The 15891-nt window shown below is 43.0% G+C and overlaps 1 protein-coding gene across 1 annotated transcript in view; it reads left to right on the plus strand.

The window, feature by feature from the left end:
- Positions 1-1036: 1036 nt before the first annotated feature.
- Positions 1037-15891, plus strand: part of USP13 (ubiquitin specific peptidase 13) — a 53246-nt gene continuing 38391 nt past the window's right edge. Inside the window, exons 1-3 of the mRNA XM_063339037.1 lie at positions 1037-1256; positions 12277-12402; positions 15585-15645. Of these exons, the coding sequence (XP_063195107.1) occupies positions 1104-1256; positions 12277-12402; positions 15585-15645 (340 nt within the window). The 5' untranslated portion in view covers positions 1037-1103. The remainder of the gene's footprint in view (positions 1257-12276; positions 12403-15584; positions 15646-15891) is intronic.

Here is a 15891-nt window from a genome sequence, read left to right on the forward strand (position 1 = left end):
CATTGACATCATATTCTGCCCTCTATATTTCACGTTGTTCCCAACACTTGATTTTTTTTGCTAGAAAAATTGCTGAGAACAGACTGCCACTGGTCTGCTCATTCTCACAGCCTGTTTCTTCATAGCTGGATACAAACTCACTTTTCAGTTCTGTTGTTTTGTTTTGGTTTTTTTTTTCCTTATTTTTCAACTCTGTTTGGATTCTAGTAGAACCACCTTTTGAAACTTTAATTTATGAAGTAAAAGGTGGTTCTAACAAAGGTCCCATCACCTGCTTGGAAGCAATCGATGAATCCTTGGATATAATGTGGACTATGGGTGGAAGGCTATTAATCTACATTATACATCTTCATTTTAAATGGATTAGTCACTTCTTTAACCTTGCTGCTGTCAGGCATATGCAATAGTTATTAGATATTGCTTGAAAAAAAAAATATTATTTCAATATTTTTTCCCTACGAAGTTACTTCACTCTATGCCTCCTTCCCCTAACACTGTTCTTTCAAAGTGAAAAGCAAAGAGAAACACAGCAAACGCAAAAAAAAAAAAAAAAAAAAGGTAATTTTAAGCAAAGGTACTGTCCCTCGAGCCGGCAAATGTGCGTTTGGCTGCCTCAAGCTCCCCACATCACCTCAGCCGGGGAAGCCCGCTCCCTGTCCCTCCGCAGCGGCCCGTCCCGCTGCCCCGGCCCGGTTACAAACCGCTCGGGACGGTGACCGGCTCCCTCAGCCCCCGCCGGGGCGGCCGCCTCACGCCGGCGGCCACCTAACGGCCACGCGCCGCGCGCGCCCGGGGCGGGAATCGCCTCAGGAGAGCGACCCCGCCAGCACCTCTCGAGGCCGGGGGAGGCCGCGCGGGGGCCGCCCGCCCCCGCCGCCCTGCCCCTCCCTCCCGCCCTGGCTGGGACCCCCGAGTGCCGCCGGCGCAGCTGGTGCCGCTCCCGCTGCCATTGGATTAAAAATAGCATCTTCCCTCCTCCTCCGCTCCCCCTCCCCCGGGCCCCGCTCCCGCCGCCGCGCCCTGCCCCGGGCCCGGCTGCCCTCCGCCTCCATTGCCCTCGCCTCGCCCGCTCGCCGTCGGCCGGCTGGAGGGAGGGAGGGAGTATGCAGCGGGCCGCGCTCTTCAGCGGCGGCGATGCGCAGATGGCCGCCGGCGACGTGGGCGAGCTGCTGGTCCCCTACATGCCCACGATCCGGGTGCCCAAATCAGGGGACCGGGTCTACAAGACGGAGTGCGCCTTCTCCTACGACTCGCCTGTGAGTGCAGCGAAACCGCCCCCGGCTGCCTCCGCTCCCCCTTCCCCGCCGCCCACCTGCGCCCTGCGGCAAACCCGCCCCTCCTGCCGCCCCTTCCCCGCAGCCCCCTCTCCCCGCGCCGCTGTCTCCCCCTCAGCCTTCCAAAATCTTCCCCCGTCCCTTCCTCGGCCAGCCCGCCCGCCTCCACCTGCCGTGGAGCCGGGTCTCCCCTCGCCCTCCCCGCCCGCGGCTGCTTCGCGGCAGCGGTGTTCCTGCGCTTGTTTATTTATTTTTTTTCCTCCTTCCGGCGGTCTGAAGTGGTTGCTTAGACGCGAGGGTTTTGCGGTTTTGGTGGGTAAAACTTCTCGGCCTGCGGGGAAACGGGCTGCGGCGGCCCGAGGGCTGCCCGCTCCCCCTGTTTTCCCTCACACGCTGAGGCAGCAGCGAGGGGCAGCCCCTGGCCTTCTCCTTTGCGCGCTTTGGCTACCAGGTGCCAGTCGTTTTGCTTTCCTGCTGCCTCGGTGCTCAGTCTCCTTTTTAAAATCTTCAGCGAAAGCATCCAAGGTAAAGGCTGGACCTGAAAATCAGTGTGAAAGTCCTCCCGAAACACTTTCTCTCCCAGGGTTTCAGTTGTGTCACTGGACTTCAACCAACTTGCGGTGTTTCCCCACTAGCTCCTTGAGTTTGCTGTTAAATGAATGTTCGATGTACAGTAAACTTTTTATGGTGTGATACCTGTCTTGCAGAACATCCACGAGCTCCACAGACTGCATGTGGTAGATTTGGGGCCTCACTGGTTTTTAACTTCGCTGACAATACTTGGAAGCCTTCTTAGATAGTTCAAGAACCAAGTGCTTAGAAATTATGCTTTTTAAACGGACCTGAAATTTTATTAGAAGTTGCTTCTCTACATGAAGCTGAGGTTTCCCAGAGGTGATTGAGCACTACATATTGTTGTTAAAGTCAATGGCAGCAATCAAAAGGAAGCTCAGGGTTTACATTACAGAATATTAAACGAAAGATAAGTTTCAGACAGATTTTTTAATCCTCCCCCCCCCCCCTTTGCTAATTCCTTTTAATGCAGAAAATCAAAATTGGTTTTAAAGGTGACTCAGCTGTCTGGCGTTCATCATGTCTTGTTGAACAGAGGTTATTTTTACCCGCACTCTTCAGATCTCAAGTGTCACCCAGCAGCCCTGACTGTACTGGGGGACGGTCTGATTAAAACTGCCAAATCAGACTCTACTGCAGAGGCGCTAATTGCATTATATACTTAATAAGGGATTTTGGGGGGAAATCAATGCACCACAATCTTTCCTTCAAACTTCTGCTCGGCAGAGCACGTGATTGATGATTTTAGTTACACGTTGAGGCTTCTTCCACGTTGTGGTTTACAAAATATTTCTGTTAACCAGTAAGAAAGGATATTAAAAACTGCTACAAATTAAAAAAAAAACAATCACCACCCCCACCAACAAGCCTCAGGTAAACACAGCAAATGCTGTGTTTAGTAGAACAGTTGGTTTCAACAACATATAAAATGTTTGAGCAAAACTTAACAGAAACTATATGTAAGAGTAGCAAAGGATTTGGAATCACCATGTGCATGTTTTTTTTCCCCAAGAAACGTTTCATCCTTTTGACTTTATTGGGAAGAAATTTCAGATTTTGGAAAATGTTGCCCTCCATTATTAAGGCTTTTTTTAAAAAAAACTGCATTATAGGCATTCACTGGGCAAAAGGCTGGAGCGAACCTATACAGTACCAGTAAAAATAAGACTAGTCTCAGTGTGTATTGTTTTCCACAGCTTTTCAGCCCACACCACTCCTCAGCTTAGCTGGGCAAAGGACTTGTCTCAGATTTTAGTTTTTATTCCCATATAATCTAACAGATACTTGGATACTGTTTCTAGGATGACGAGTCTAAAGGGTAGTGCTTTCTTGGGTAAAACACTGGCATTTACAAATTGAAAATAGCAAAGTTGTGTTTTTACAGTCTTTCATTCAGAAGGAAAGTGAAAGGGTAGAAGCGGGTTGTTGCCTTGGCTAAAGCGAGACGTTTCTCTCTGTGTGCTTTGTATTAGGTTGGGTTAGTGAGTTATTTTCTTAGGTTAGCTACGTATGACCTGAGCAAGCCTCTGCTATTGAGTCTGCCTCTTTTGAAAGAAGATGCACTGGTTGTTGTTTGGTTTGTTGTAATATTAAAGCAAATGATCGCTGTTAAAAAAGATGCTCTTGGTTTTATTATCCATGGTAAAATTCCAGATTACTTTTTTGACAGGGGAGGTGTAAGCTTATTTCTCAGTATTTTGTCACCTCTTCTCATTTTGCCATTTAAAATATGCTCCTTGTTACAGTTCTAACTTCAGCATGTCTCTGTTTGGAGCCAACTCAATGCAAGATGTTTTGTTCTGTCACTTTTCTTCAATACCAGGTCTTATTTCAGTAGTTTCTTTCATTAACGCTATAAGTTAATGGTTAACGCTATAAGGTCCCTCAAGTTTTACCCTTCTTTTTTTTTTTTTTTTTTGCTTCTCCAAAGAGCTAAATTTCCTGAGTATTTGTCTGTATCTTTTAAAGCAACATACCCAGTCACACAGCAGCTCTATGCTAAAGTTTCTTTAGCTATACTAATTGTATATTATTACTTTTCCTGTAAGGAAGTGCTGTGATCTTTTAAATACACTAAAAACCATCAGGCCTGTGAGGATTAGGGTACAAAGTATTATTATTATAGAGAAAGATTCCGTCTTGGGCTGCCAAAGACAATGAGGTACTGGGTGTGAGTGGCTCTGTCTTTTACTTCCAATAGTGCAGACTTCAACTCAGTGTTCCAATTCACGTGGCTGCAAGACCTGGATTTTGCAGACCTGTTTCGCACTCTGTCAGTTGCGTCTCTTGTCCGGATTTGAGCAGCGTAGTGTCACTGAAGATCCATGTTCTCGTGGTTACAGGCAGCTTCACTGATTGTTCTCAAAATTGGTTGACTCACTGTTCCCCTTCCATGAGTTTTAAGTCTTACTTCCTTGGGTAAAGATGTGAGAACAATGGTGCCTTTGCACTACAAAGAGAGTCATTACATGAGAGATTTCAGAAGTGCAAGTGTAGGAAAGGTACAAGTGGATATTCAGTGTATTTTTTTCCATGTGAATTAACCGCAGCATGATGATCTTGTCAGAAACGTGGTATTGTTAGAAAGGCCACTAAACAGGTGAGAAATTCATGTCCTTCGATTTGGCCTATTTCTGACAGAACATACTAGGGTTAGTTTCCAGGAAATTCAGCAGAAACAGGAGGGAAATTTCTGAGCACTTAAGAGCCATAGTGACAGTTTTTACCTTGCTTGTCTCATAAGATTAGAAAATATGCCTTTCTATGACTTAATTTTTAATTACTTTTCTGGTTTTTTGGTGGCTTCTTGAAAAATTGCGTTTCCCTGATGAGGGCTCCTACTCCAGTTAGCCATTGATTCTTTATAAGAGAATTGGGAAGGAAAGGAAGGCTGCCTACAAAACACGAGTGTGTCCATGTGTTGAGTATCTCTCTCTACTGACTGGCCCAGCAGCCATGGTGGCCTCCTGCTTCCCAGAGGTAACGGGCACAAACTTGAACATAGGAAGTTTCACCTAAACATGAGGAGGAAGTGCTTTCCTGTGAGGGTGGCAGACCCTGGCACAGGCTGCCCAGAGAGGTGGTGGAGTCTCCGTCTCTGGAGACATTCCAAACCCGCCTGGACGCGTTCCTGTGCCACCTGCTCTGGGTGACCCTGCTCTGGCAGTGGGTTGGACTGGATGATCTCCAGAGGTCCTTTCCAACCCCTACCATTCTGTGATTCTCTACAATTTGACGGATGAAATCCAGTACTTCTGATATTTCAGATCTGACACACAGTCCCTCCTGGTGACCGTTTTTTCCGTATCTGTGCCTCTGATGTAGGTTTCTTCTCTCCTATTTTGTCCACTTGTGACCTCACATCCTCTTTTGGTGGATGAACTTGACTTTGTGTTCAGTAGAACGCAGGAGGCAAAAAGGTTGTGTTTATATATCTTTTAATATAATCTTTTGTCCTCTTATTATTTATATAGAAGTATAGTACTCAGCTGGAAATTCAGCCTTTTAATGGGATCCTTGTCTCAAAGACCTCTGACCATTTTAGATAAGACTCATCTGAGGGAGAGGCAACTGCCGGAAAAGGGATGCAAACTGGGGTTCTAAGAAAGGCTTACGTGCAGGCTCTGCGTGTTGTAGATGGATATGCTCTGCAGCCTTTCCCATGAAGGGCAGGGGTTACAACTACAGCAAAAGGCATGAGTCCGGCACGGCGACAGGACCATTCGAGTCCCATAGTCGAGTTCTGTAGATTGCAGGACTGTGTTTGTTTGAGCAGCTTAAAGCTTGGCTTCACTCTGCTGGAAAACCTTGCTGCTGACAACAGCGTCCTTTGTGAATCTTGCTGACTTCATTTTTGTGGCTCAGGGACTCAGTAGTGGTTATGTTAGGACAATTCCCGAAGGCTAAACTGTGCTGATGCTTGGCTGTTTATTAGACAGTATAGTGGAGGCTGAAATCCTTGAGAGTTTGGAGTGTGTAATGGATATCAGCAACTGTGCTACATAAAACTTTCTAGAAATAATTACCTCCTATCTGGCTGTTCCTTTGGTCGATATTCCTTGAAGAAAATTAGAAAGTCACTGGGCCCACTGTCTGGGAGAGGTAGGCTGGTGTCTTGTTTCTATTGATGGGACGGGAGCATCAGTGAGGAAAAAAAACAAGAGGACTGAATGCACCAAGACAAATCAAATACTCCAGACGAAAGATTTTTGGCCAAGTTATTGAAGCAGTGAATTGTTTGGTGGTGGGTGATCACCCAAAAAATCAGAGCAGCGGTTTCCCTGCTGCATCACAGGGAGATACCAAAGCTGTCCCATGGGCAAGTGTTTTGCTGGCTGGGAGTGCACCAGGACACTAAGGTTAACTAAATGGTCTTCCAAAGTTGGAGAATGGTAAAATCCGTAAGGGTTGTGCCTGACCAAACTTTAGTTATCCTGTTATCCAGAGTGATGGTGGGCTGGAATATTTTGGGTAGCAGAGAGACTTTGTAAGGTACCTGGAGCTAAATACAGAGATGAAGATGAACAGGCAGCCCTGGAGTTCTGCTGAATTGCTGTGGAAACATTAGGTTTCCTGTAAACTCTTCTTCCCAGATCTTCTGTTCTGGAAGCACAGCACTGTCTTTGTGAGCAACAGAATTGTACATCTAGGGGTCCGCACAGAGCAAAAATCATCAGGCTCTCTCTAAATCTAGGCCGCCGTGGAAGCAGTACAGGTGGCACTGTTTAAGCTGCAGTACTGGGAAGTAAACCGCAATGGATCTGAGACATCTCTATCAGTGGCCCACGTAATCTGCACCTGGATAATCTGACCCCAAACAGTGTTGATTGATGGGTGGAAGTTCTGTATTCGTGGCTGCAGGTTAGATGAACTCACAACCTAATGTTGCTTTTGCCATTGTATCTGCTCACTTATCATGAAGCCTTGATCCTGCCTGTGAATGTGACTTGTACAAGATACTGCTTCGGAGTTATGTGTGCCCCGCTCAGGAGTCCGCCCATGACTTGTGCACGTGAGTGAGCAGTCAGGCCACCTCTTGGAATGGTGGTTTGGTTTCATTTTAGTGACTGACTGTCCCACGCAGCTTTTTTCTTCCCCAGTAATGTTCTAAGTGCTGTACTGGATTGGCCTTGTCCCTGAGCCTGTCTAGAAGCTGCAATGGAGATACCAGACATCTTTGTGAAGCAATTGCTTAACAATCTGCTCATAGGGAAATATCCAGTGCCATCCTTGCTAGTTGGCATTTAGCCCAGAACATGGAGGACTTTAAACCTTTCAAAACTGTAATATAGTTGCTGATATAACTTTATCTGGTTGTCCACATAACATCAGAACCCTAGAGTCCTGATACATTTTTAATTTCAGTGACATGTAGTTTCTGTAAACTGTTCAGTATTTTGCATGTTGCTGTCACAAAGTGTGATAAAATAGTAAATAGTAACTTTGATCTCTCTTTCTGTCTTTCTTTTTAAGGGAGAGCAGGAGAAGGATTTTGTTGCGCTTGAAGCTAACAGTCCAGTTATTAGAAGCCCAGCACTTTATTTTCTGCTGCCAGGACATTTGTCCTTTCTTTCTCTGCCCAATCCAGCTCTTCTTTTCCCGTGTCTTTCACCAGTTCCAGTAGTACATGCCTCCTCTTTACTGCTTGTATATATTCTCACGTCAATGCTTGTGTACGTCTGTGTCATTCTGTTCCCTTTTCTGATTCTGTTGCTTCTCCTTCTCATCCTCTTTACTAGATGTCCAGTTTTGCCTTCTTAGTATTCCTTTTCTGCTTTCCTTTTGTCACCATTGCTTTCTTGTCATCGTTGGGTGACAGAGGACAGTTGTCTAGAAGGCAGACTTATGCCATCGTTCATACCCCATGTTCCTTTTGAATGTGATTAGATATGTTCCTGGCCTTTGGTACACATTTTTTGGGTTGACTCCCACCCTCTCTTCTCTCCTCTCCCCTTAAGGAAGTTACCACATTTGTTGCAGTGGAAACTTGAAAATGAATTTTTTGTTTTGCTGGAGTCATCTCTGTGTTCTGTTGTGTTCAGTTGGTTGCCTGTGATTGGCTTTGGTTTTTTTTTTTTCCTTGTTTCAATGTAGGTAGTTTTGGTGCATGACAGAGAGACAGGCTTTCTTTTTATTCCTCGTTGTAAATTACTATATGCTGTTGAGATAAATATTAAGTGCTGAAATGGCTGTTATTATTTTTAAGCCTGTCCTGAAATACAATACCTGTCATTTAGTTACACTATTGTGGGATTCGATGCAATATGCGTATGTTAGAGAATATTCTGTGGCTGAATGAGCAGAGGAGCCAGTGACCCTCTGACATAACCGGCACTTTTTACTTTATGTGTGATAGGATGAACAAACTTCTCATTCTTTATATTTGGGTGTGGGGGCTTGTGAATACTTGAGGTGCCATTTTATTCTCTTCTCTGATACCTATATTAGCACATTTTACCATTGTTCTAGTGGATCTAAAGCAAACACCTGTATAGTAGACGCTGTGCCCAAGTCTGTAACTGTGTGCTGTGTTAGTAGATCACCACAGCAATTGTGTTTTTATAAAATCATTGTTGAAATTGCTAAACCCTAGATTTCCCTCAGGGGTCTAAATGGTTCGGGGGTTTGGTAATGGGGTACGGGTCATTAGTTCAAATCCTGCTCAGGGTAGTAGTGTTTAAAAGCTGTAACTGTCTGATGCCATGAGCGTGTGTAAAGTGCGGTGGTGAACTCTCTCTGGTTCCTTGTGGATTAGCATTTGTGTTTGCCAGACCTCTCATCTGCCAGCTTCCTTGCTCTGCTTTTCAGGCCTGAGTGGGAGTAACTGTAGCATTTTAGCTCTTTCACTGTGGATTCCCTGTCCCTTTCCTTCCTCATCTTACCTCTGCAAAACATGAATTATTGTCTAAATAAGTAAGATGAGCTACTTCATTTTTTAAAATACTTCTCTCCCTGGTGCGGACTGTGCGTCTCCCTCTCTATCAATAAAGCACTTGGCATACTGTGACCATCTTAGCAGCAACAAACAGGAAGAAATACAGTGAATAGCAATCACTTTTCCTTCTGCTTAGAGGGCAAGAACACTGGCCTACTCTCGCGTGGCCTTCTGGGTAGCGACCAAGGCCTAAGCAAGTACAAACCTGTGCCCCAACAACGTCTTTAGACTGGAGCAATAAGGGAAGGCAATGTTAATATTTTATTTTATCATAAACTTCACACTACATGCCGAGGCAAGCGTGGAGGGGAAAAAAAAACAGCTAAAATTCCTGATTGTGTCTCCCAGGACAAGCTATATTTTTCTGGTGTAAAATAGTGTCTTCAGTACATTAGATATGTTGCCTTCATCCAGAATAAACTTTCGCACATATCTAAAATGAATATTGATACAAAGATTTACATGGCACAGCCTATGTAAAACATCATTCTTCCCAGAACTGGTTGTGTGCTCAGTAGGGTTAAATTAACGAGCACAAACGCTGCTTAAATTGCAGTCAGGTGTCCTTTGAGCACCAAACAGGGGCCTAATCCTTTATACAACCTTCTGCAAAGGTGGCTTTTTCACAGGTGCCCCTGTTTTGCTGTGACCTTTTAGGCTTTTGAACAGCCTGTACACTTCTTTCCAAGTTGCGTGAGAGAATAGTCTGCCTGCGTTCTCCAGCAGAAATAACTGTTTTGTTAGTAACCACAACCAACTTACTCAGATTCTACATTTAGCTCATATACTGAAAGTGTCAGATTGTTGTCATAGGCAGCTTATCAGAAACGGTTCAGTGGTCTCTTGGACTCCTTCCAGAAAGAGAGAATGGTCTCCAAGAAAACGAATTTGTAAACAAAGTTCCTGAGACCCTAGAGTGACAAGACCAAATATTTTTATTTAGGTTGGGTGCCTGTAGGATCCTCTTGTAGAGGACACATCCACGACTTTCTCACAGAAGGAGATAATGCAAAAGTATTTGGAATATAGGATATAAGAGCAGACAGCAAAGATATAATAGGCCTTAAAGCAGATAAATCTGTGAAAGAGTAGTGGAAATTAAAATAAATGTAATACATTTTAAATACAATTATATTTTATGCATTTTTTGAGTACCAGATTTGGAGTTTTCTTTTAACCACTTTATTACTTTTGAGCACAATTGCAGCTATCAAGTCTGTTCTCAAGGCTGTGTATATTTAAAATTCAAAGGAGCTGTGTTTTTTGTTGGTTTTTTTTTTTTTTAATAGAATCTCAGTTAATTGTTATGTGGATCAGAAATGAGATGGCTAAATATTTTACTATTTACTCTGCAGAGATAATCATTGTGATATCTAGATGCTGAAAGAATGACTTCATGGTATATGTTAAGTGTGAATGGCAGATAGTCTAAACCCTTGTTTCAGATCGTGTGTTTGAAGCTTGGAATGCTTAATGCAATTTTTTGTCCTTTAGAGGTAATTAAAGCAATGTCTGTATAGTTCATTACATGTTCATCTTTCAGCTAAATCTGGAAAGCTGAAGCTTGTATGTGTTGCTTCATGTTAAGAAAAGCAGAAGAGATGGGTATTTTTGAAAGTCTTGGGGTCTCTAGGACATCATTCTCTAGTCTCTCTTCATGTTCTGTTTCTCAGCTCCACGGCTCCGCTGGTCGCTGTGGAAGTACCAGTATTTAATTGGTGTTTGAGGCAGTTCTTCAGTTCTGGCTTTAGTTTTATTGATAAAAATGAACATGTTTGAAAGAGTAGCATATAGATATGGAAAAAGGCTGTAGGTAAGCTAGAAGCTGAGATTCCTTCCACTCCTACAGAAATACTCCGTGCCAGTCTGAAACCAGCTGGGGAGAATTGCCTGGGTTTAGAGTGGCACATTCAAGCCTGGTTTTGGGGCAGTGGTAGGAAGGGGGAGACTTGTCAAGCCCCAGCTGGTCTGTGCCAGGTATCAAATGAGCAACAACTGCTCAACACTATTAGCCCTTCTGCTTCCTTTTCTGGAAGAGAATAAGGTGTATTAACCTGGTGCTGGTTAGGAAAGTATCAGAGATCAGCTGTGGTCTCTGTCAGACTTGCCCTCTGCTACTTGTTCTAGGCCACGGGACAGGAGAGAGCCTAACTCGTGGCTGGCAGGGCAGGATGGCCAGCTTTGTGCTGGCTCTGGGAGGGGACCTGGCTGAGATCAGAGGTAGAATGGAGGTTCCTGCCTGGCAGAGCCTCAAAGAGAGGTGGGCCAGGCAGGAGAAAACTTCTTGGTTCACTGTATTGGATATGTTCCAGGTATTGCACTCTCAGGTGGTATCCTTGCAAAGCAGTTGTTGCCGTAACAATTCTCAATACATGATTATGCTCATGTATGCACCTAATGTGACTTGTTTCTGGAGATAACGATTTTTATTTTTTATTTTTCTTTAAATTTCTTTCTAAGGTGCCTATGGATGAGTTTAATTCATGTTGTTCTTTGGGGAATTTAACATGAGATGTTCTGTACCATCCAATAGCACAAATGCATTCACAATAGAAGGAAGGTCATGGTGCTTCTGAAAGGCTCAATCTTTGTTATGCACCACCTATTCAAAACAATACATGCTAGAGAGGGCTTAAAAAATTGATCTAACATCAATGAACCAGATGACTGAAAGTCCTCCTGGCAGTCTGAATGATGGAGGAGAGATCTGGGAGTGGTGATAAAATGGAACAAGGTCCTCATAACAGCCAGTATCAACACCCAGCTTTCGGGAGAGCAAAAAGTGATGGAACTCCTGCCAGGATATGCTACTGAAATGCCAGCGTTTGTGATCGGTACCAGGAATATATATATTTGTATTTATTTTGTAGCGCCCTTGTTTCCAAGCACTCTCACTGCATGAATAGAGAGAATCACTGGTAGATACTGAAGAATGTTCACAAAACACTTGCCAATTTTCTTGTTAGCCAGTTCTAAGAGCTGTAAGATCACTTGAGATCTGTTTTTCTTGGACAAGATTGTGATCAGTAGTAGAAGTTGTGGCTGAATCAGCCCCTGAACCATCAGCTCTGCTGCGCTTCTGATTTGGAATGCTGTTCTTGCCCAAAAAAATGGCCAAAAAAAGTTCGACTATTTCAAACAAATGTCTGTGTTTCATTATTTCTATGCTTTACAAATTTCTGCATGTACAAATCTCTGGGGATTGGGCACTCAAATGGAATTTTTCAAGACTGACTTCTAGACCTCCAATTTGGATGCTCACTAATCTGTAATTGTAAAGTAAGCCATTTCAATGAGTTTCTACAGGCTGTGATATGATGTGGAAGTTTCTTAGAGGACTGGTAATGTAAACAGCATAATGTGCTATGAAAGCCACGCTTTAAATGCCTGATAACAGAAAGGGTTTGCAATTCTTTGGGTTTTTTCTGCTTGCTGCATCTTTTCTGTCCTGATCAGTTCCTTCTGTGCTGTAACTATTTGTGTCATTCCTTTTAGGATTCAGAAGGAGGTCTCTATGTGTGCATGAACACATTTCTGGGATTTGGAAGGGAACACATTGAAAGGCATTACCGGAAAACAGGACAGTGTGTATATTTGCATCTGAAACGACGTGTGATAGAGGTGAGACTTGTGGCTTCCCAACTAACTACCTTGGCAGTTCTCGTGTCTCTTGTGCTCATTTCAGTAACATGTTTCAGTAACACATTTCAGACATAGACCAAACCTTGAATGACAGAAACGAACATGTTCAGATTTGGGGCTGGATATCAAATTCAGGTGCTTGGATCCCAACCAATCCTATAGCTTCAGTTCTCAGATGAATCAAAAGCCCTAAAGAGTCAGATCTTAAAGGCAGGTCATTGCCTGAGTTCCAGTGGTCTTTTTCATGACACACCTCTGTGTATCACATGCATATTGTCTGCATATTATGTGCATGTGTTTTGTCTGGCATCTTTAAAGGGCTGTTAATGACTGCTGACCTGAGCTATATGGAAGGCACTGGGTTTGCTTGTTGCTCACTCTCCTGTAAGCTCTGTCTCTTTTGGCAAGGTAGAGGGCCTAAAATAGCTGCTTGGAGCGGGATAGAATACTTCACGTTTCTCATTCTACAGCAATGTTTCCCCTGGGTGATGAAGTTATGAGTTATGTGAAATGCCCTGACTACTTATTTTATTCTAGTAGATGACTGTTAATTTTCTTATCAGAATTATAGTGAGGTGGATTGTATGTCTCCCAAGTTGAAATTGTTAATGGTGTTTGTTATAGTTTAGAATTGTCTTTCCGTGTAAGGGTGATAGCAACATTTTCCTTCACACGGTAACTGAGTTTTTGGAGAGCCTAGTCTAGTTTTAGCAACAGTTCTTCTGAGTGAATTTAACACTCCTGAAAGATGATAGTTAGGACTAGAGATTGGCGGGCAGAAATCCTGTTGGCTTTCCTTGTATATAACTTTCTTCCAGCATGTGACCTGTGAATTTTCAATATTAAAGTAAACCGGGGCTAAAATGAGGCCTTGAAAATTCCTTTCCTGGATAAAGGTGAGGGTGAAGAACTCCAAACGGAAGAAACAAATATACTGGCTGTTGTTTAGTGTTGCGTACCCCTTCAATTGAACTACTTCAGTGGTTCCTGTTTTTCTTCCTGTGAATCATGATGTAGCAGAGGGGCCTGGCATCTATGTTTGAAGGTGGTGACACACTGGTGTGCTGGGTAATGTGGCAGGAAACAGTGTTTGACTATACAGTACAGGTGAAGATTGTGTCATCTAGCATGGCTCATAGATAGGATTCCTCATACGTTAGCTGTGGATTTTGTTTACCATGAGTGTTCGCTTCTTACGTGCTCTCCATGGTTTCCTTTGAGCAGTGTGAAACATCAGGCCTTCACTGGAACAGTTTTATGAAGTGTCTGGCACATGCTGCATTGTGGTTTTGTATTTTTAAGCCAAGCTTTTGATGGTGTGGGATACAGTAAAGCCAAAGGCATTGGATATGCTATCTTAAGATTCTTTTAGTAAGGCAGCTATTCTTGCCTGTGGTTCCCTTGGCATCATCCTTGCAGAATGCACTGCATTGCTGCAGAAATCCGTTTGCTTCCGATGGTATTTGGAATAAGTATCAGTCGTGTATCTTGTCACAATTCAATTAGAAAATATGGGTCAGATCTTTAGCCTAATGAAGAAAATAGATTTTTTTCCTTTTCACAGAATTTCACCCTTCAGAATTTTTAAACCAGCCACGATGACTCATACACAACTGCCTGGCTAGTATTCAGCCCCAGGAAGAGCTTTAGCTTGGTCTATAGTGGTACCTCAGCCCTGGTGAAAACACTGGGCAGAGAAGCATGAAATGTCCTACAGTGATGGGTTCCTGGACATTATTATAATCCTTGGAGTATGTGCAATTTATTCATAATGTATTTGCAACTGGTTGTCTTGTATCTCTCTGCTGCTTTTTAAAAATAGATTTGTATTCTTGGCTACTTCCTTTCCACTTGTTAAATTCCAGTAGTATTAAGATAAAAAATGTTGTGCTTGTTATTTTCACTTCATTGAGGAATTTTATTTTATTTTATTTTTTTTAAATGCTGAAGTTGCAACCCTGAGTTTCCCTTGGGCTCATATGTATGGATAATAGGTTGTGTTCTTAAGTGCAGCCAAAGAGTGTTAGTTGGTATCTGCTCTTTCTAAGAATGGAAAACTTTCCTATGATGTATAAGACCTCACTGATGATTCAAGCAGTCTGCTTTGGCCAAAGCTTTATTTACATGGTGAAGGGAACCACCCAAAATATGCGACCCTTTCACTTACCAAGGAGCAGAGGCAAACATGAACTTTCCCCAGGCTGACAGGTTCTTGGCTGGTTTCTCTCCACCTGTTGTATCCCAATATTATTATTAAAAAAAAGGTGCCTAACAACTTGCCAGTTACACTAACGTTATACACTGCATAATGCATCACGTTGGCATTATAGCCACAGAGACTTATTTGATTTAATTTGATTTGATTTAGTGGTGCCTGTTAATAAACAGCTTAAGAATCAAGTGCATTGACTTTTACATTTCCTCACCTACTGGTGTTTTCTCTAATATTTTGAGGTATTTTGAACTGGGAAATTAGTGATTGAAACTGAATGTCACTTGGAAGTTACTATTCTCTGCTGTGGTGCTTAAATTAAAAAATAAAATAAAATCCCCCCCAGATAATTACTTGGGTCTTGTCAGGTTTCCTCCATACTTTCTAATGTTAAGAAAGCATGGTGGTAACTTGGATTGATCTTAGTGGAAGCAGGCATGGATCCTGACAGAAAGGCCTTTTTTTCTGGATAGAAGAAAATTAGCTGAACTAATAAATCACAGCAAAGTGGTCATACTGGAATTAGTTATGAAGGATTGACTCTCTTATGCCGATTTCTTCCCCTCTCTCGTTGAGCTTTCGTCATTAAGAAATACTATAGGGGATCTAGTAGTGAGAGGTCTGAGTGATGCTAGGTGTCCCTGTCTTGTTGACAGAACAGCAGTCAGCCACGGTGACCGTGAGACATGCTCTGCTTAATTGCCAACAGCAAAGTATGAAGGATTCAGACAGTGGCTTTCTCACTTTCATGAGGGTCGTAAGCAATGATGAGTCCCATTGTCAGAAGTGAACGAAGAGGATTTACGTTCTTGCTCAGCAAGGACTGTGGTTTAATAGAAGGACCATGAACAGATATATGTGTGTTCGAAATGGTGATAGTATGGGGTTGTTGCTGATTTACTGTTGTCTCACTTGATAGATTTTTAATTGTTTGTTTCTTTCTTTCCAGAAGGTACCAGGGGCATCTGGTGGAGCTTTACCAAAAAGGAGGAATGCTAAGCTATTTTTAGGTATTGTGAACAGCTGCTTTCACAGAGTCCTTTTTTGACCCTGTCTGCATGTTTACTTGGGTTCTGTCCACCATTGTGTCTGGCTTTGGGGCTCCTTCTGGGTTTCCTTTTTCTTTTTCTTTTGTGGTTTTTTTTGGTTGTTTTTTTTTTTTTTTTTTTTTTTTAACTTTTCGTTCTAGTTTTTAAAGTTGGTCCAGATAAATAAGTAATTCTTAGCAATTTTGGTGTATGTCAAGTGATATGTAT

The sequence above is a fragment of the Chroicocephalus ridibundus genome, chromosome 6 (assembly GCF_963924245.1).
Source record: "Chroicocephalus ridibundus chromosome 6, bChrRid1.1, whole genome shotgun sequence".
Classification (NCBI taxonomy): domain Eukaryota; kingdom Metazoa; phylum Chordata; class Aves; order Charadriiformes; family Laridae; genus Chroicocephalus; species Chroicocephalus ridibundus.